This window comes from Loxodonta africana, chromosome 19, assembly GCF_030014295.1.
Source record: "Loxodonta africana isolate mLoxAfr1 chromosome 19, mLoxAfr1.hap2, whole genome shotgun sequence".
Classification (NCBI taxonomy): Eukaryota; Metazoa; Chordata; class Mammalia; order Proboscidea; family Elephantidae; genus Loxodonta; species Loxodonta africana.
In genome coordinates this window covers 69,788,189-69,806,899 of record NC_087360.1, presented here as the reverse complement: position 1 = coordinate 69,806,899, position 18,711 = coordinate 69,788,189, and the positions used below count along the sequence as shown (strand labels likewise).

The 18,711-nt window shown below is 42.1% G+C and overlaps 1 protein-coding gene across 4 annotated transcripts in view; it reads right to left on the bottom strand.

Moving 5' to 3' along the window:
* Window positions 1–282: 282 nt before the first annotated feature.
* GTF2E2 (general transcription factor IIE subunit 2) overlaps window positions 283–18,711 on the bottom strand; it is an 81,245-nt gene continuing 62,816 nt past the window's right edge. For 3 of the 4 annotated variants that reach the window (XM_010592474.3, XM_023551137.2, XM_003412551.4), the window contains 2 exons: window positions 2,211–2,326; window positions 283–821 (listed from right to left, as the gene is read on the bottom strand). In XM_010592474.3, the coding sequence (XP_010590776.1) occupies window positions 705–821; window positions 2,211–2,326 (233 nt within the window). In that variant the 3' untranslated portion in view covers window positions 283–704. The other variant, XM_064272835.1, reaches the window with a different exon arrangement.

Genomic DNA, 18,711 nt, shown 5'->3' with positions numbered 1-18,711 from the left:
ACATTCGGGTTGATACCAGACCATGACTAAATCGATGAGGCTACATAATACTGACTTATCCTTTTAAAAGAAAACATTAAAATTACTTATTGTATCTTTATAGCTTTAACTTGCTAACAAGAGGCATAACTTGTGTTCCAATTATGAAATTCTTCTGATCAACAGCAACACAGTGAAGACTACAGTCTTCGACAGCATCCCAAATGTGTGCCCAAGGTGAAGTGAAGAGTGAAGTTGCTCACCGCCGTTTCTCAAGAATAAAAAGAAAGAAATCGAACTTGCTAATATCTTTAAAATCCTTCTACGATGATTTTATTATAAATATGTTCTTTTGGAATAAACAAATACCGCATTCAAGCCTATCTGCAAACTTGCTCTAAAGTAATAAAAGAGAAAAAATGGAACCAGGAGCCATCCAGAAGCTGAGCTAAACATCAAAGACACTTGTGTGTCATGCTAAGTGCCTTCCACCCAAGAAGTAAGAAAAGGGTGACAGTGAACGTCACACCAAGTCCCATTTCTCATTAGCCTATTCCATTAAATAAGCTTTGAGGTTGGTGGTTTGCACTTGCACGGGAGACTGGCCTACTCTTCTCAGTCCTAGGAAGTAGAATGGGAAGAGAGTCGGTCTTCAGATTCCAAGCTTCAATGAGAAAGACCTTGATTCTGGATTTGTAACTCTTCGCTCAAGGACACAGAGTTCACTATTTGCCAGGAGTGATGTCAGAGTAATCCTTTAGCACACCAGCCAAGTGTTCATTATGAGTCTTAAATCGTCGCTTTTTCTGTGACGCAGGCTTTTTCCTTCTCTGAATTGGGGCCTAAAAAGACAGGTAAAAAGTGTTAGCAACATTAGTTACTCACTCAGAGTGAGAGGCAGTGTGGTCTGGATTTTCTAAAAATGCCCAGAAACCAGCAGCAAAGAGATAGAGGGCTTTCCGTCTGTTTTTTTTTTTTTTTTTTTGCTTGTAGCCCAGCATGACACACACCAGCACACTCCCCTGGCGAAGTGCTCTGTGTTAAGAGTGCAGCACACAGCGCCGCCAGGCACCAAATCTTACAAGAGCTGTTCTAGGCACTAAATCGAAAAAACAAAAGATAGACAGTGAAGCTCTTTGTTGCCTCCTTTTGTTACCAGGTTTAAAAAAAAATGTATCAACCATTACTAATTAAAAAGATTCAAAGTAAACAGGGCAAAATAGTGAGACACAACAGAATTGTAGTGCAAATGGGCACACAAAGGTTTGTTATATTATCCTCTATTCTTTTCTGTATACTTGAGTATTAACATCACCTGATAAAAACATCAAGAAATAAACTAAGCAACAACAGGAAATCAAGCCTGCTGCAATTACACTAAACTGGTGGAGAGATCGTTGGCAACAAATATCTTTTTATGGGTCCCCAAAATTCAGTGAATAAAGCCCAGAGACACACACAGAAGGCAGGTTACAAAGTACAATGGTGACAAGGGGATGCTGAGTATTCCTCAGCCTGGCTTTGCTCTTGGATAGCTGATCAGCTGGTAAAGGGCAGCTCACAAGTCCTCATCTGGTGATGGATCCTGACTATGTGCAGAGGGGAGTCCTGCTGGCGCAGTGGTTAACAACTCGGTGCTAATCAAAAGGTCAGCAGTCTGAATCCACCAGCCGCTCCCTGGAAACCCTATGGGGCAGTTCTACTATGTCCCATAGGGTCGCTGTGAGTCGGAATTGACTCAATGGTAACAGGTTTGCTTTTTTTATGTGCAGAGGTTGGGGCTATAAAGACAGTAATACCTGGTTCCTACAGGACCTGAACTGCAACAAGGACACTTAGTGATATGGGCTGTGGCAGAGCTGAGTACAGGAAACACACAGCTCGTGAATGTCACTGAGTAAGAGGGAGAGGAGTAAGACGAAGGCCATAAAGGCCAAGCAGGTTCCTTTAGAAACGGGGAGAAGTATGTGCCAGAGATTAGAGGTCAAACAGCAGGCAACATGTGGGAACTACCAAATGTCCAGTATGGCTGGAGACACTGGGAATGCTCTCATGTGCCTGGGGAGGAGCACCTGAGGGCAGAAAAGATCTGGTCTGCATCAGGAGAGTCGGACACTGAGGAAAACCAGGACAGGGAACAGACTCCTCGCTCTCGGGAAGCACAGGAAGCAGGCTCACAGTTCACAGAACAGAGGAGTAAACTTCCCACACCGCCCCCAGAGATGACATACCACTTTCTTTGGCCCGGATTCCTGCATGGAAGAAATGCCCTGTCGCTTCAGATACTCTTCAATTTTCTCATCATCCATTGAATCCACAGTAACACTCCTCCAAAGTTTCTGAAACTCTGTGCCAACAAGACGGTAGTTATTGTACATTTTTACAAGCTACAACACCAACTAGTGATCAGAATCCAGGCTTCAGCATTATCCGCTCTGGGTCTAAATGGACATATCCGAGAGCTCATTATCATAAAGGAAACAAGACAGGAACGTTCAAAGGCGGAGCTCTGAGTAGCAGGAGGCTGCGTGTCAGAGACCACACCAGCGGTATTCTGTCTTCTGAGTCTGGTAAACGAAGGATGATATGATCTAGGCCTCCCTGCTTCCCTGGGGAAGAAAAGCCATCAACACTGTGTTTATTCCAAAAATCCATTCCCTCCATTTTGGGCAAACAGTTCAAATCCCTGCTCATCTTCCCTGAGCTCATCATACTCCACCCACTTCCTCCCCTATCTGTACCCACAAACAAGCAGGGAGACGGGAAACCATCTTTATGGTTATACAGGAACGAGGTAGTGTTAACAGCTCGCTTTCAAGAGACTTTCTAAGTTAAATGACCTATGGCAGGAATGGGTGATGACTAGGTCATAAAAGAGGAGGGAGGGTGGTTAGAGACGGAAGGATGTCTTCGTCCCTCATAAACAAAGCAGAAAGGCCTGAACTGCAGCCTGTTTCCTCCTCAGAGGCATACCACTATTTGTGCAACCAAGACATCACAATCGAGACACATCCAAAATACAAGCCGTTTGCCTCTTCAATTCTGCTGCCAACTGGCCTTCACACCAAGGAGTCCTGGACGTGCTACAGTTGAGCGCTTGGCTGATAACTGCAAGGTGGATGGTGGTTCGAACCCCCGCAGCCACTCCGCAGTAGAAGGGCCTGGTGATCTGCTCCTGTAAAGATTACAGCCAAGAGAGCCCTAAAGGGTAGTTCTACTCTGTCCCATGGGGTCGCTATGAGTCGGAAGCTGACTCAACGGCAGCTGACAAGAGCGGCTTCCTTGTCAGCAACTACTTCCAACACAAAAAAAACTTCTTGTAATGTCAAAATCGTAACACTTAGGCACGATGGCGTGCCAAAAAAAAAAAAAAAAAAAAGCTCCTTGAGAGCTCCGCTGCTGTTAGCCTGGACCTTACATTCACGACAGCCGTCGCCCATACAAACTGTGCCTTCGTATCAAGAGTCTCCTCAGCCGCTCTGGAATGCTCTATCAAGGCGGTGACTGGTACCGCCCCACCTCCTTCATTCCTCGCCCAGTAAGTTTCATGTACGCTGGCAGCACGTTTGGTTCACGGACTATAAATAAAGTAGGCCTCAACCCTGGGCCGAGCCAGATTTTTCCTGTTCCCTCTTCTTTTCCTCCTTTCTTTCTCCGTTGTTTTAATAAATATTACATGAAGCAGGTGATGCCCCAACAGTTGGGACTCTGGTGACGCTTAGGTAATCTGCTTTCTGACACACTGAGAAGCTTTCTGTTGAAGGTGACTAAATGCAAAAATGACATAATCTACTATAAAGACTGCACCTGGGCATGAAGTCACTTAAATCCAAAACATCTCTGAATAAAATGTTTAAATAGCCACGGATGTCAGGGACTCTTTCTCACTGACCTTTCATCTGCAGACATTACAGAAATTATTTAACTGGATGAGGGCCGTGTCTATGACTCTGCCAACCTCGGCAACAGCTGTTAGCTAGCTCCCTGAGAGCAGGGAAGCCTGTGTTTTCCTTGGTTTCCCACAGACACAGGCACTGTACTGACAACACAGTGTGGCTACCAAATGTATGGAATGCAATAGTCTGGGCACCATAGTGTCTGTTCTCTTTTTATATTTTTTAAACTTTATTATAAAATAATTTTATAAAACCAAAACCAAACCTGTTGCTATTGAGTCAATTCCGACTCAGAGAAACCCTACACGACAGAGTATAACTGCCCCATAGGATTTCCAAGGAGCATCTGGTGGATTCAAACTGCTGACCTTTTGGTTAGCAGCTGAACTCTTAACCACTGCGCCACCAGGGCTCCAATAATCTTGCACTGAGTGAGAATGTGCAAAATTATTAGAGACTTCCTACATACCCTTGCCCTAATGTAAACACATGACACAATCGTAGTGTAACTACTGAAACTAACATTAATGCAATACTACTAATTAATCTACAGACCGTACAGGAATTTTGCCGGTTTTCCCATCAGTGTCCTTTCCTCGTCCAGGATGCAATGCAGGGCCCCAAACTGCATTTAGTTGTCGCATCTCCTTGGTCTCCAACCTCTAAGAGCGCCTCCATGCCAGTCTCTGTCGCTCAGGACCATGCCAATTCTGAAGAAAGCCATTCTGGAGAATGTCCCACAACTTGGTTTGTGTGATACTTCTTCATGACGAGATGGAAGTCAGTCATTTTTGGCAGAATACACAGAAGTTACGTTGTGCCCTCTAAGTGCGTAGTATCGTGGGTACAGGATGTTGATAAGTCTCATTACTGGTGCTATGAAACTCTCATCCCTGGTTGAGGTGGTGTCTGTCAGGTTTCCCCACCTAAAGTTACTATTTTTCCCTTTGTAATTAATAAGCACCTTTAAGGGGAGATACTCTGAGGTTATGCCAATTATCCTCTTTCCCATCATACTTTCACTAATTTTAGCATCCATCATAGATGATTCTTGCCTACAAACCTCATGTAAACGTGTGTACAGGATTTTGTGTGAATTTGGGGAAATATCTAAGAGTGGGCTAGCTGGGATATACAGTAAGCATGTATTTAACTTTCGAAAGAATGAGGTTAGACCCATACCTCCCATTATATGCAAAAAATTAACTCAAAATGATCAAAGATCTCAATGTTTGAAGCTAAAACTACACCTCTTAGAAGGAAGAAAAAAATAGAAGTAAATCTTCATGACCTTGGACTAGGCAATAGTTACTTAGATGTGATGCCAAAAGAGCAAGCAACCAAAGAAAAACAGATGCACTGAACTTCATCCAAATTAAAACCTCTTGTACTTTAAAGGCATTATCAAAAAGGTGAAAAGACAAGCCACAGGATGAAGAAAATATCTGCAAATCATGTATCTTACTAGGGACTTATATCCAGAATAAAGAATTCTTGAAACTACAATAAAGACAAATAAGCCAATTTTTTTAAGTCCACAGAAGATCTGATTAGACATTTCTCCAAAGAAAATATACAAATGTCCAATAAACACATGACATGATGCACAACATCGTTAGTCACCAGGGAAATTCAAAGGAAAGCACCAGTGGTGATACCATTTACACCCACCTGGATGGTCAGACTCAGACAAACAGCAAGTAGAGACGAGTGCACTGCAGTGAACTGCTTTAACACGGCCCGTCTAGCCATGGTCTCCTGACTCCAACAAAGCGACTGGGCAGGACTACGCAAATAAGGTGTATGGAATCCTTGTACGGGACCGGTCAGTTTTTCTATCCTTCTAGATTTAAAAAGAGCCAATCTCAGAGAGAAGGAAGGGAACCTCACTACCATCAAGAAAGAGTTGGGAGCAGAGCGTATCCCTTGGACCCGGGGCCCCTGTGCTGAAAATCTCTTAAACCTAAGAGACAGAAAGCTGTAACACTGAAGAAGGCACAAGATGGCAACCACACGGGACTGGAGGCTATTTGCCAATCCACAGAGTGCCTTCGGGCAGGAGGCTTGCTGGCACAGTGGAGTGCCTCCAGGCACTTACCAGTGGAGTTAAACGGCTGTAACAGCTGCTTGAGCAAAGCAGGGGCTGGGTCAAGGGCACAGAGTCCAGAGCCCAGAGGCTAGGCCTGGCACCAGCAGCTGAGAAAAAACTGTCCTGATCAAAGAACTATATCCTGAGTTGTTCCTGTTACCTCCAAGTTGATCCTGATCCTGAATTGTATTCCCTAATCAACTCCATAATCATGAGTATTGTCTGTGAGTTCTGTGTGGCCACTGCAACAAATTAACCCAGCAGAAATACACAGTGCCACGGGAGGGACAGCTGGTGTCAGAGGCGGTAAAAAAGATTGGAGAGTGAAGTGTGTCTGACCACCATGTCATGAGAATCAGCTCTGGGGTGATGCTGATGCTGATTCTCGTAGCGCCACTGACATTAGGGGAGGTCTGACACCACACCATTCTTACAGCAAAGGCGTGTAGAAATGAGAACCCTGATACACAGCTGGTGGGAATGTAAAATGGCGCCGCAGCTTTGCAAGGCAATATAGCAGTTCCCCAAAAAGGTAAACACGCAGTTACCAAAGATCCAGCGGATGCATTCCGAGGTGAATACTCAAGAGAAATGAAAGCATGCCCACGCAAAAACCTGTACACAAATATTCATAGCAACATTATTCACAACAGTCTCACAGCGGAAAAAGCCAACGTCAATTGATAAATGGCCAAATAAAATGTGTTACATCCATACGATGGGTTTTTATTCAGCCATAAAAAGGAATGGGAGGCTGCTTCATGCCACAACACGGATGAACCTTGAAGGCATTATGCTAAGTGAAAGAAGCCAGGCACAAAAGGCCATCTGTTGTATGGTTCCATTTACATGAAGTGTCCAGCACAGGCAAATCCATACACACAGCAAGTGGAACAGTGGCTGCCAGGGGCTTGAGGAGAGAGGAACGGGGAGTGACTGCTACTGGGTATGGGGGTTCGTTCTGGGCTGATGAAAACGTTCCAGAACTAAATAGTAGCAGTGTTGGTTGTGCAACTACGTGAGTATACTAAAAGCTAGTGAGTTATATACACTGAAAGGCTGAATTTTATGGTATGTGAACTACATCACAATAAGTACTTTTCAATTTTAAAATTTTAATTAAAAAATTAAGAAATTTTTTAAAATAAAAAATGCCAAATTGTTTTCCAATTGCCTGTGCTACTTTGGATCCTGTCAACTGTGAGAGTGCCAGTGGCTCCACACATCTCACTTGATATGGTGGTTCCATTTTACTTTAGCTATTCCAGTAGGTTTTAACATGTAAAAAAGCAAAGATGTCACCTTGAGGTCTAAGGTGAGCCTGATTCAAACTATGGTATTTCCACTGCCTCATACGCACATGAAAGCTGGCTGATGAATAAGGAAGACAAGAAGAATTGATCCCTTGAATTTTGGTGCTAGCCAGGAAAACAAATCTGTCTTGGAAGAAGTACAGCCAGAATACTCCTTAGAAGTAAGGATGCCAAGACTTCGTCTCACATACTTCAGACATGTTATCAGAAGGGACCAGTCCCTGAAAAAGGATATCAGGTTTGGTAAAGTAGACAGTCAGTGAAAAAGAGGAAGACCCTCAATAAGGGTGGACACTGTGAAAATAGGTTCTTTCGTTGAAGATATTACCAGTTAATGAGGCCATACAGAGTAGAATCGCTCCTGATCCCTCCTAAGTGGAGTCTTATAAAAGGGGAGAACAGACACAAAGTCACACAGAGAGGGACGATAACCATGTGAAGATACATCCACAAAGCAAGAAACACGGAAAGATACCTGAGCTACCAGAAGAGACAAGGGAGGTTCGTCCCTAGAGCGAACGGACAGAGCATAGCCCTGCTGATGCCCCAAACTCAGACTCCACGCCTCCTGAAGTGTAAGTCCATCGATTTCTGTTCTTTAAAACCACCCACTTTGTGGTGTTTTGTTATGGCAGCCCTAGGAGACTAAGACAGGAAGTATGCCCTTCTCTTCTGTATTCTAGAAAATTCTGTATAGAATTGGTTTTATTTATTCATTAAATCTTTCGTACTATTCACCAGTGAAGCCATCTGAGCCCTGAGTTTTCTCTGTAGGCAGGTCCTTAACCAGAAATTAAGTTTTTTTAATAGATAAAAGACTATTCAGATTATTTTTTTTCTTACGTGAGCTTCGGTAGTTTGTCTTTCAAGGAATTCAACCATTTCATCTAAACTGTTGAAGTTACAGGCAAACAGTTGTTCACAGTAACCCCTGGTCATCCCTTTACCATATACAGATTTGGTAGGCAGAATACTGAGCCCCCAAAATGTCCTAATCTCCAGAATCTGTGAAAATGCTACTTTACATGACAAAGGGAGCTTTAGATGTACTGAAATTAAGGACCTTTAGATGAGATTATCCCAGATTATCTGGTGGGCCCAGCCTCATCACACAGGTCCTTAAAAGTGGATACTTCTCCCAGCTACGGCCAGAGAGATGCAGCACTGCTGGCTCTGGAGGTCGAGGAAGGGGGCCACAAACCAAGGAATGTGGGTGGTTCTAGAAGCTAGAAAAAGCAGGGAAAGGGACTCTCCTCTAGAGGCTCCAGAAGGAACACAGCCTGCCAACATGTTGATCTGAGCCCAGTGAGACCTGAGTCAGACTTCCAACCTAGAGATAATAACAACTTTGTGCTGTTTTAAGCCACTAAATTAGCAGTAATTTTCACAGCAACAATGGAAAATGAATACAGCAGTGTCCATAGTGAGGTCCCATTTCATTCCTGATATTTGTAATCTGTGTCTTCTCTTTATTATTCTTGGTTAGTCTGGCTAGATTATCAATTTTAATGACTTTTTGTTTTCTTCAAAGAACGAACTTTTAGTTTTAATGATTTTTCTCTATTTTTCTGTTATTTCATTAATTTCTACTCTCCATTTTATTATTTCCTGTTTTAGGTGAATTTGTTTTTCCAGTTTCTTAAGGTAGAAGCTAAGATTATTGATTTGAAAATTTTCTTCTTTTTCACTGTAACCATTTACTATCTTACATCTCTCTCTAAGCACCACTTTAGCTACATCTCCTGAATTTTGATACATTGTATTCACATTCATTTAATTCAACATATTTTTTAAATTTCCCTTGTGATTTCCTCTTTGAACCACAGATCATTTAAAAGTGTTGATTTCCAAATATTCTGAGAGTTTCCAAACACGTTAATTTCTAGCTCAATTCCATTACAGTTCGAGATCATCCTTTGTATACTTTCAATTCTTTTACATTCATTAGGGTTTGTTTCGTGACCTAGACTACAGTCTATCTTAGTGAATATTCCACATGCACTTGAAAATATACATATTCTACTGTTCCTGGGACGGAGCCCCGGAGATGCAAATGGTTAAGCACTTGGCTATCAACTGAAAGGTTGTCAGTTCAAACTCACCCAGCGGCTCCTCGGGAGAAAGACCTGGCAATCTGTTTCCATAGAGATTACAGCCAAGCAAGCCCCTGTGGGGCAGTTCTACCCTGTCACACGGGTCGCTGTGAGGTGAAAATGACTCGAAGGCACCTAACAACAATTGTCGTTGGGTAGACTGTTCTTTAAATGCCAATTAGGTCAAGCCGGTTGACAGTGTTGTGTAGAACTTCTGAATCTTAATTTTTCGTTTACTTGTTCAAAAAGTTACCGAAAGAGAAGTGTTGTAGACTGCCCGGTCTTCACTGTGGTTTGTCTATTTCTCCTTTCAGTTATATCCGTTTCTGACTCATGTATTTTAACGCTCTGCTGTTAGGCACGTACACATTTAGGACTGTTACATTCTCTCGAAGAACTGACCTCTTTATCATTTCATAATGATTCTCTTTGCTCTGAAGTCTACTTTGATATAAATATAGCCATGCTAGCTTTCTTTTGATTAGCGTTTGCATGGTGCATCATTTTACCTCCTTTTACTTTTAACCCATATCTTTATAATTAAAGTGGGTTTCTTATAAGCAGCATATAGTAGGGTTTTGCTTTTCTATCCAGGCTGAAAATCTCTGTCATAACTGGTGTGTTGACCATTTACATTTCACATAATTATTAATATAGTTAGAATCAAATTTATCATCTTCTCACTGTTTCTATTTGTTCCATCTGTTCCTTGGTATTTTTCCCCCCTTCTGTTTCTGCGCTCATCTGAATTAATTGAATATATTTTTATGATTCTACTTTATCTCTACTGTTGGCTTACTGGAGCCCTGGTGGTGCAGTGGTTAAGAGCTTGCCTGCTAACCAAAAGGTCGGCAGTTCGAATCCACCAGCCGCTCCTTAGAAGCCCTATGGGGCAGTTCGACTCTGTTCTATAGGGTTACTGTAAGTCGGAATCGACTCAAAGGGCAAAGGGTTTGGTTTTGGTTTTACTGGCTACTTGGAGCCCTGGTGGCGCCATGGTTAAGAGCTTGGCTGCTAACCACAACGTCAGCAGATCAAACCACCAGCCACTCCTTGGAAACCCTATGGGGCAGTTCTACTCTGTACTATAGGGTCACTGTGAGTTGGAATCAACTCGACAGCAACAGTTTTTTAATTGGCTTATTACTTATACCTCTTCTTTTCTTTCATATTTTTAGTGGTTATATTAGTTTCCGAGGGCTGCTGTTAACAAAATATCACCAACTAGGTGGCTTATAAGAACAGCAATTTATTGTCTCCCAGATCTGGAGGCTAGAAGTCTGATATCAGCACCTTAGTCATGCTGATTCCTTCTGAAGGTGCTGAGGGAGAATCTGTTCCATGCCTCTCCCCTAGCCTCTGGTGATGGTCAGTGATCCTTGGCATTCCTTGGCCATCTTCTCTCTGTGTCTCTTCTCCTCTTTTTAAGGACACCACTCGTGCTGGGTTAGGACCTACTTTAGCATGACCTCATGTTAACTGGTAACATCTTCAAAGACCCTTTTTCCAAACAAGATCATGTTCACAGGTAGGGGTCAGGGCTTCAGTATCTTTCTAAGGGACACAATTCAATCCATAACAGTGCTTGTCCTAGATTTACAATATGCATCTTTGATTATTCAGAATCTAGCTTCAAGTAAATTTTATCATCTCACAGGTAGTGTAAAGACCTTTAACAATATATTCCCAATTATTTCCTCCTGACCTCTGTGCTATTTTGCTGTTTTACTTTTACATATGCTATAAACACAAAATATACTGCTAGTATTTTTAGTTGTTTATCTTCCAGAGCAATTAAGAAAAACATAATACTATATTTACCTTCACTTATTCAACTCCCAGCACACTGAACTTGGCTGTATATATTCAAGTTACTGTCTCGTGTCACATCTGTCTGCCTGAAAAACTTCCTTTAATATTTCTGGTACTACAGGTTTGATGGCATTAAATCCTCTGTTTTTGTTCCTCTGAGAGAGTATTTCTCCTTCACTTTTGAAAGATTACCTTTACCAGGTGCAGAATTTTAGATTAAAAGGTTTTTTCCTTTTGGCCCTTGAAAGATGCGACTCCATTTTTTGGCTTGCATAGTTTGAGAACTTTGTTGTGATTCTTTCTGCCTCTGTGTGTAATGAGTCTTCTCCCTGTGATTACTCTCAATATTTCCCCTTCATCTTCTGTTTCTCAGCAGGTCGCATATGATATACCTAGATGTTTTTCCGTTTGTTTTTGAGGTTATTCTGTATCATGTTCTCTGAGCTTCTTGTACCTTTGGTTTGGTGTCTAGTATTAATTTTCGAAAATTTTTGGCCGTTGTTTCTTCAAATACTTCTTCTGCCCCATTCTCTCTCATCTCCTGAGATTTCAATTACATATGGAGACCATTTTATACTGTCCCTGCAGTTCAAGGATGTTCTATTTTTTTCACTCTGCACTGCAGCTTGGATAATTTGTACTGGCCTAGCCTCAAGTTCTGCGGTGGTAGTGGTTCAGTGGTGGAATTTCTGCCTTTTACGTGGGAGATCTGGGTTCGATTTCTGGCCAATGCAACTCAAGTGTAGCCTCCATCTGTCAGTGGAAGCTTGTTCATTACTATAATGCTGAACAAGTTTCAGCGGAGATTCCAGACTAAGGCAGACCAGGAAAAAGGCCTGGTGATCTACTTCCGAAAATCGGCCAGTAAGAATCCTACGGATCACAACAGTCAGGTCCTGTTATGCATGGGGTCGTTATGAGTCAGGGGCCAACTCAACAGCAGCTAAGTAACAACGACATCCTCGAGGTCACAGATTCTTTCCTTGGCTATGTCAAGTTTATCGATAAGCCTGTTATCTGTTACTGTGCTTTTCATTTCTAGGATTTTCGTTTGATCTTCTTATAGTGCCTGTCTCTCTGAATGAAATATCTCACGTGGTCATGTATGTTGTCCACCTTTTCTACTAGAGTTCTTAACGTATTAATCAGGGTTGTTTAAATTCCATGCCTGGTGTTCCCGTATCTGTGTCCTATGAAACTGGTTTTGTTCATTCCTTTGTCTCAACAATGTCCTGTTTTTCCTTGCTTCTTTTTATGCCTCATAATTTTTTTGAAAGCAGAATATCCTATGTAGGACAGTGGGGACTGAGGTTGATCATTTTTATGCCTGAAAATAGACATGCCTTTCTTCTGCTTTTAGTGTAGAGAAGCTGCGTTAATCTACTGTCAGGACAAGAGCTGGATTTGGAATTTGTTGTTGCTATGGTTACCCACAGTACACCAAACCCACCGCCATCAAGCCGATTCTGACTCACAGCAACCCTATGGGACTGAGCAGAACTGCTCCATAGGGTTTCCAATGCTGTAATCTTTATGGATGCAGACTGCCACATCCTTCTCCCATAGAGCAGCTGGTGAGTGCAACCGCCGACCTCTTTGTTAGCAACCTAGTGCTTTAACCACTGCACCACCAGGGCTCCTTCAGAACACAAGTTACAAATCCTTCTAGTCACACTTTGTATTTAGGGTAGAGACTAGTTTGCCAGAGGTTTTTTTCTCAGTGTCTGCCTAACCTTCAGTTTTAGGTCTTCCCTTTAAACTGCACCTCAGATGGCCAGCCTCTGTGCTCTTGCAACTGTCACAGAATTCCGTTGTTACTTGTTACTTGAACTTGTTAGCCTGGTGTGGGGCTGGGAGGGGGGTTCTCTGATGTTCTGATGAAGCCTTCAGTCTTAGGCGCTGTGTTCCTTGGTTACGGGGGTACAGCATTCTCCGTGCAGCTGCCCTCCCGCTCTGCTGAAGTTCTGGACCCAGCACATATTCCTGCCCCCGCCCCAGGAGGAGAGGGTTTTCTTTCTATTCCCTTCCCTGAGTGGTTTAAGGCTTTTGTCTCACAGGAGAGAAAGGGGAGAAGGATCTAAACAGGGCTTCATGACCTTCCTGAAGAAGGAACCGTTTCCCTCCTGGGCCTTCCCCGTCTCAGTACTCCCACCCTAGCCTCAATCTTTTTTCAAGCATGCAGTGAAGTCTTGGAAGAAGAGTCTGCAAGTGGGTGCCAATTCTTCCTTTGTCTGCAGCCCCCAGGGGTTCTATAGTCTCTGGCTATAGAGCCACATACAGCCACTATTAGTTCGTTAAATATTTTAATTGAATTCTTCCCAGTGAAGTTCATTTTGCCTGCCCTGGGTAAATAAGTGCTCATCTCCCATCTTTTCTTGAGGGGCCTGGCTTCCCTTAGATTTTGGGTTAGGTGGTTGCACTGCAACCTCAGCTCTCTGATGGATTCAAGAAAGTTGTAAAGTTGAAGATTCCTGAAATTTGTTGTTATTTTAAAGGTGGAAACAATGTTTTCTCCAGCTTTCTACATTCTAAGTGGAAGCTACAAGTTTCCAAGTACCTACATTTTAGCCAAGCTTTAAGGACAAGATGGTGAGGATGACTTGCTCTGCTCCCTACAGGTATAAGCTGATGCCAATGAGTCCATTCCAACTCACGGCGAATCCATGTGTTACACAGTAGAACTGTGTTCCATAGGGTTTTCTGGGCTGTAATCTTAGTGGAAGCAGATTGCCAGGCCTTTCTTCTGTGGTACCACTGGATGGGTTTGAACCAACAACCTTTAGGTTATTCATCAAGCGCAAACCATTTGAGACACCTGGGGACCTCAACTACAGGTATATATGAGAGAAAATAGTTCCAGGTCAAACTTCCAAGTCAGCAATAAAAAAAAGCATCTCACTAATGCCAAGAAAGCATGCAAAATTAGTGCTTTAAAATGTATGCCATATAACAAAGTTTATTAAGAACATGTTCTGCATCCCACTTTAGGTATTAAAGCTAGTGAGCAGCCATCTAAGACGCATCAATTGGTCCCAACCCACTCTGAGCAAAGAAGAATGAAGAACACCAAACACACAAGGAAAATATTAGCCCAAGAAACGAAAAGGGCCACATAAACCAGAGACTCCATCAGCCTGAGACCAGAAGAAACAGATGGTGCCCGTCTACCACCAATGATCGCCGACAGGGAACACAACAGAGAATCGCTGATGGCGCAGGAGAAAAGTGGGGTGCAAAACTCAAATTCTAGTAAAAAGACCAGACTTAATGGTCTGACTCAGACTGGAGGAACCCCAGAAGACATGGCCCTCGGACTCTCTCTTAACCCAGAATTAAAATCATTCCCAAAGCCAACTCTTCAGACAAAGAATATACTGGACTGTAAGACATAAAATGATAACTTGTGAAGAGTGTGCTTCTTAGTCAAGTAGATACAGGAGGCTAAACGGGCAGCTCCTGTCTGGAGGTGAGATAAGAAGGCAGAAAGGCACGGGAGCTGGTTGAATGGACACGGGAAATCCGGGGTGGGAACGAGGAATGTACAGTCACATTAAAGGGAGAGCAACTTGGGTCACGTAACAATGTGTGTATAAATTTCTGTATGAGAAACTAACTTGAGCTGTAAACTCTCACCTAAAGCACAATTAAAAAAAAGAAAGTATGCCAAAACCAGGATTTTGTATGTCAAATTTACCATAGCTGTTGAAAGAAGTATGTCACATAAAAGAATGTTCTGGCAATTTAACCATGGATTTGTTAAATTCTAACATGTAAAAATTGTGTTCAGTTTTTGTGTGAGACTGACGTGATTTGTAAACTTTCACTTAAAGCACAATAAAAGTTATTTTTAAAAAAATTGTGTTCATTTACTTAGAATAAGTATTAATATGATATAAATATATAACAATTAAAAATATATATGTAACAATTAAGCTCCATATTTCTCTCTACATAACCAAAAAATGAGTATGATAAAAATACCTTTTACTCAGTAAGTAATTTCACTCAATAGAGCCACTTGTTACAAGCCTCTGTGTAATGTAGCATCAGGAATCGCCTAACTTCCTGAGGGATAAGAATCAGGATCAGCACAGAGCTGGCTCCTCTGAGGGGGAGGTCAGACAGACCTTCACTCTCCAACTTCTTCACCATTTCTGACACCAGCTGTCACCCCCGCGGTACTCTCTGCTTCTCTCCTGGGTTCAATAATTTGTTGCAATGGCACACTGAATGCACAGATTATACTCACAGTTACGGGGCTGTTAGGGAAGTAACAGGCTACAGCTTAGGCTCAGGATCAACTGGGAAGGAAGAGGAACCACCCAGGATCAGGATCAGGAAGCACAAAGGCGAGGTGTGGAAGGCTCCCCCTAGGTAGAGAGCACGTCCCTCCTGTCTTCAGTACAGGACAGCTTCAGCCAGGACAGCTCTCAGCTGCTCTCTGCTGCTAACAGGCCCTTCCTTAGCCATACAAGCATGCTATTCCAGCCATGCAAGCTTCTATCTTCGGCCTTCCCGCCATCGGCCTCTTCACTGCTAACTGGCCCAGCTCACAGCCAATCCAAGAGTTTGCTCGGCTGCTATCCTAGCAGCAGGTTTCTGCCAACACTGCTGGCTCTGCCACCAGGGCGGCTTCTGGGCCTTTTGCTCCTGGCTTTCTGCCACCAGGTCCCTTCTGGGCTCCTCACTGTCTTTGGTATTAACAGCCCTTGATCTGTTATTACAGCTCTTTTTTAGGAAATTCCCCTCACTGGAAGGTCCATGCTGCTAGGCTCCAGACTTTTCTTGCTCTTGGGGCTCCCTCTTTGTCTGTCATCTCTCAAAACCTCGGTGGGATTACCTCTTAAAAGCAAATTCCTTGTCAATTTCAAGACACGGTCCTCCCAGCAGGACCATGAAATGACCAATCCCCTTGATGCACAACAAGTTACTCAATCCTATTAGATGATTTTCAAGCCACTGTTTGAACAGTAAATCGACCAATCTCTTGCAAGACTGTGACCCATCCAATCCTTTTGGGAGCATCACAAGCCAATGAGATGTCACTCAACTCAGGTCTTGTACAAAAGTAACTTTCTGCAGGTAGAGACTAGTTTCTTCCCTGTGCAAAAGTAACAACCCTTTGGGGTAGAAAGTATCCTGGGTCGTCCCCCATGCAGTTTCTCCAAAGAACTAGGGTAAAGGTAACAACGCCTCAAGACTCGGGGGAAAATCTTTCAAGCTGTTTTTCAAAAAAAACCAAGGCAAAAGGCCACATAAAGAAACTCATTTCGCCACACTCTGTCTTAGCAGCATTGCAAACTTCAGTTCTTAAAGACTGAGCTTACTTCTACTTTCTACCTGATATGTACAGAAGCTTACCGATACCACAGGCCTTCTATAACACAATCACAGAGGCAACAATACCTAGAGAATACTGCTGCGTTTATAGAACAAAGACAAGTGACAGCCCTCTAGCAACTTCGACAGTCTGGAAAGCCAATCTGTACACTGATGTACAACCATAAAAAATATAAAACATTTTAAGTTTTCAAGTCACAATGGAATTGAAAGTGCATTAAAACATTTAACCATTTCCTTTTGTTAAAAGGTCACTTGAGCTATTTCCAGAGGAAAATCCCTGAATAAAAACTCTTCAATTTCTTCATTTTTTTCAATAAAACATTTCTACTTTAATCCCTGCCTTTCCTTGTTGCAGTATTTATATATTGTATCTACTATATAAATGTATTACAGCTCCATAAATATTTAAGATGAACACTAAGGGGCAAGGCCTAATTTTAGAGGAAGACTCTCACAGGGTTCCAAATCTAATTACTTTTTAATGTGCAGGAACAGAAAATGCTCAGTTGATGGAGGTACAAAATAAAACAAACAAAAAAGCTGTTAATTTTGTAAAATTGTAAAAAATGCAAATTAAAAAGGAGATAATCTTTTTTCTCTGAGACTGACGAAGTCAACTAAAAATACCCAGTATTAGTGAGGATATGAACAAATGGATACTCACTCATATAGTGCTGTGACAGTGTAAACTGGTCCAAATTATGACACTGGCATTTGGAAAATGGTGCGATTATTTTAAATATACATGCACCTTGACCCAGCAATTCTACTTCAGTAAAACTACAGCAAAGAGATAATCAGACAAGTGCATACATATATGTATTGCAAGGACTGTGCATTATTTGAGCATTATTTATAATAACAAAAATAAAAGAAAACACAATTTCTCTCTGTGCAGGGTCACAAAAATTGTTTAAAGTTTATCTAGGTAATGGAATGGAAACCTTCGTGGCATAGTGGTTAAGTGCTATGGCTACTAATGATGAGGCTGGCAGCTCAAATCCGCCAGGCGCTCCTTGGAAACGCTATCTGGCAGTTCTACTCTCCTACAGGGTGGCTATAAGTTGGAATTGACTTGACGGCGGTGGGTTTTTTTTTTTAGGTAATGGAATACTATATGACCATTAAAAATAATTACCTAAAATAGCGTCAGAGCCCCAGGCTATGGACTCAAAAGTAGTGGCTACTGAGAGGTGTCCTGAATTCTAAGGATAAAGTTGGAACTGAATAAGCTTCCAGGCAAAAGAACAAAGAACAAGTTACCAGCAATGGGGGAAAAGTTAGTCATCAGACTTCTCATGGAGAATACGAAAGAACCTTATATAATTGTAAAAGATTGCAAATGTGGTCTCAGCCTGCTAAACTGGCTGGGCTTCTATGCTATCTTGTCTAACCAAATGTAAAAACTATAGATTCACTGAGTCATTAACAAGACAGACATGAAAGATTAAAACTAATATTTTGGATTTTTTTCAATACTATTAATAACAGCTAACATTACTGTGATCTTACTATGCACGAGACTTTGTTCCAAGCTCTAAGTGTTTTTATTTATGGTAACTCATTTAACCCTCCTAAAAACCATGTAAGACTATGTGGTACAAATACCGCTATTCCCGTTTTATAGATAAGGAATCTCAGAGAGAGAGCCAGTAAGGGGCAGAGCTAATATTTAAACCTGCTGTTTGACTCCTCAGACCATTCTTTTAACCACTGCGTTTATACTGCCTCTAAATGAGTAAGATCCAGTTAAGGAAATAAATGCCTTTGTGAAATAAGATGCATTCCTAACTTCAATTTTCTAGGGCAAACTACTTTGTGTTCACTTCTCTACTGAATTAAAAGAATTACTACATGATACACACTGTCTTTACTTCCAATCTGCCTCATTTTAGGACATTTGCTTCTATTACATGTAGAACAGCGGGTGACTCTTCAGAGTGACTGAAGGCTGGCTCACTCAAGATTTCCTCTCTGTGGCTAAGACTGCCACCTAGTGTGCTAAAACAACAATCTCCAATACCCTCAAGACATAAAGCATTTGAGGGATAAAATAGGAACCAAAAAAAGGGAGAGAGACGAATGTTAACATGCACGTCAGCTTTCCACGGGTCTTCTCTGGAAACACACGTCCTTTGCATTATTAACAAAATTTGTTTTCTGTTTTGTTTTGAAATTAGTGAGCT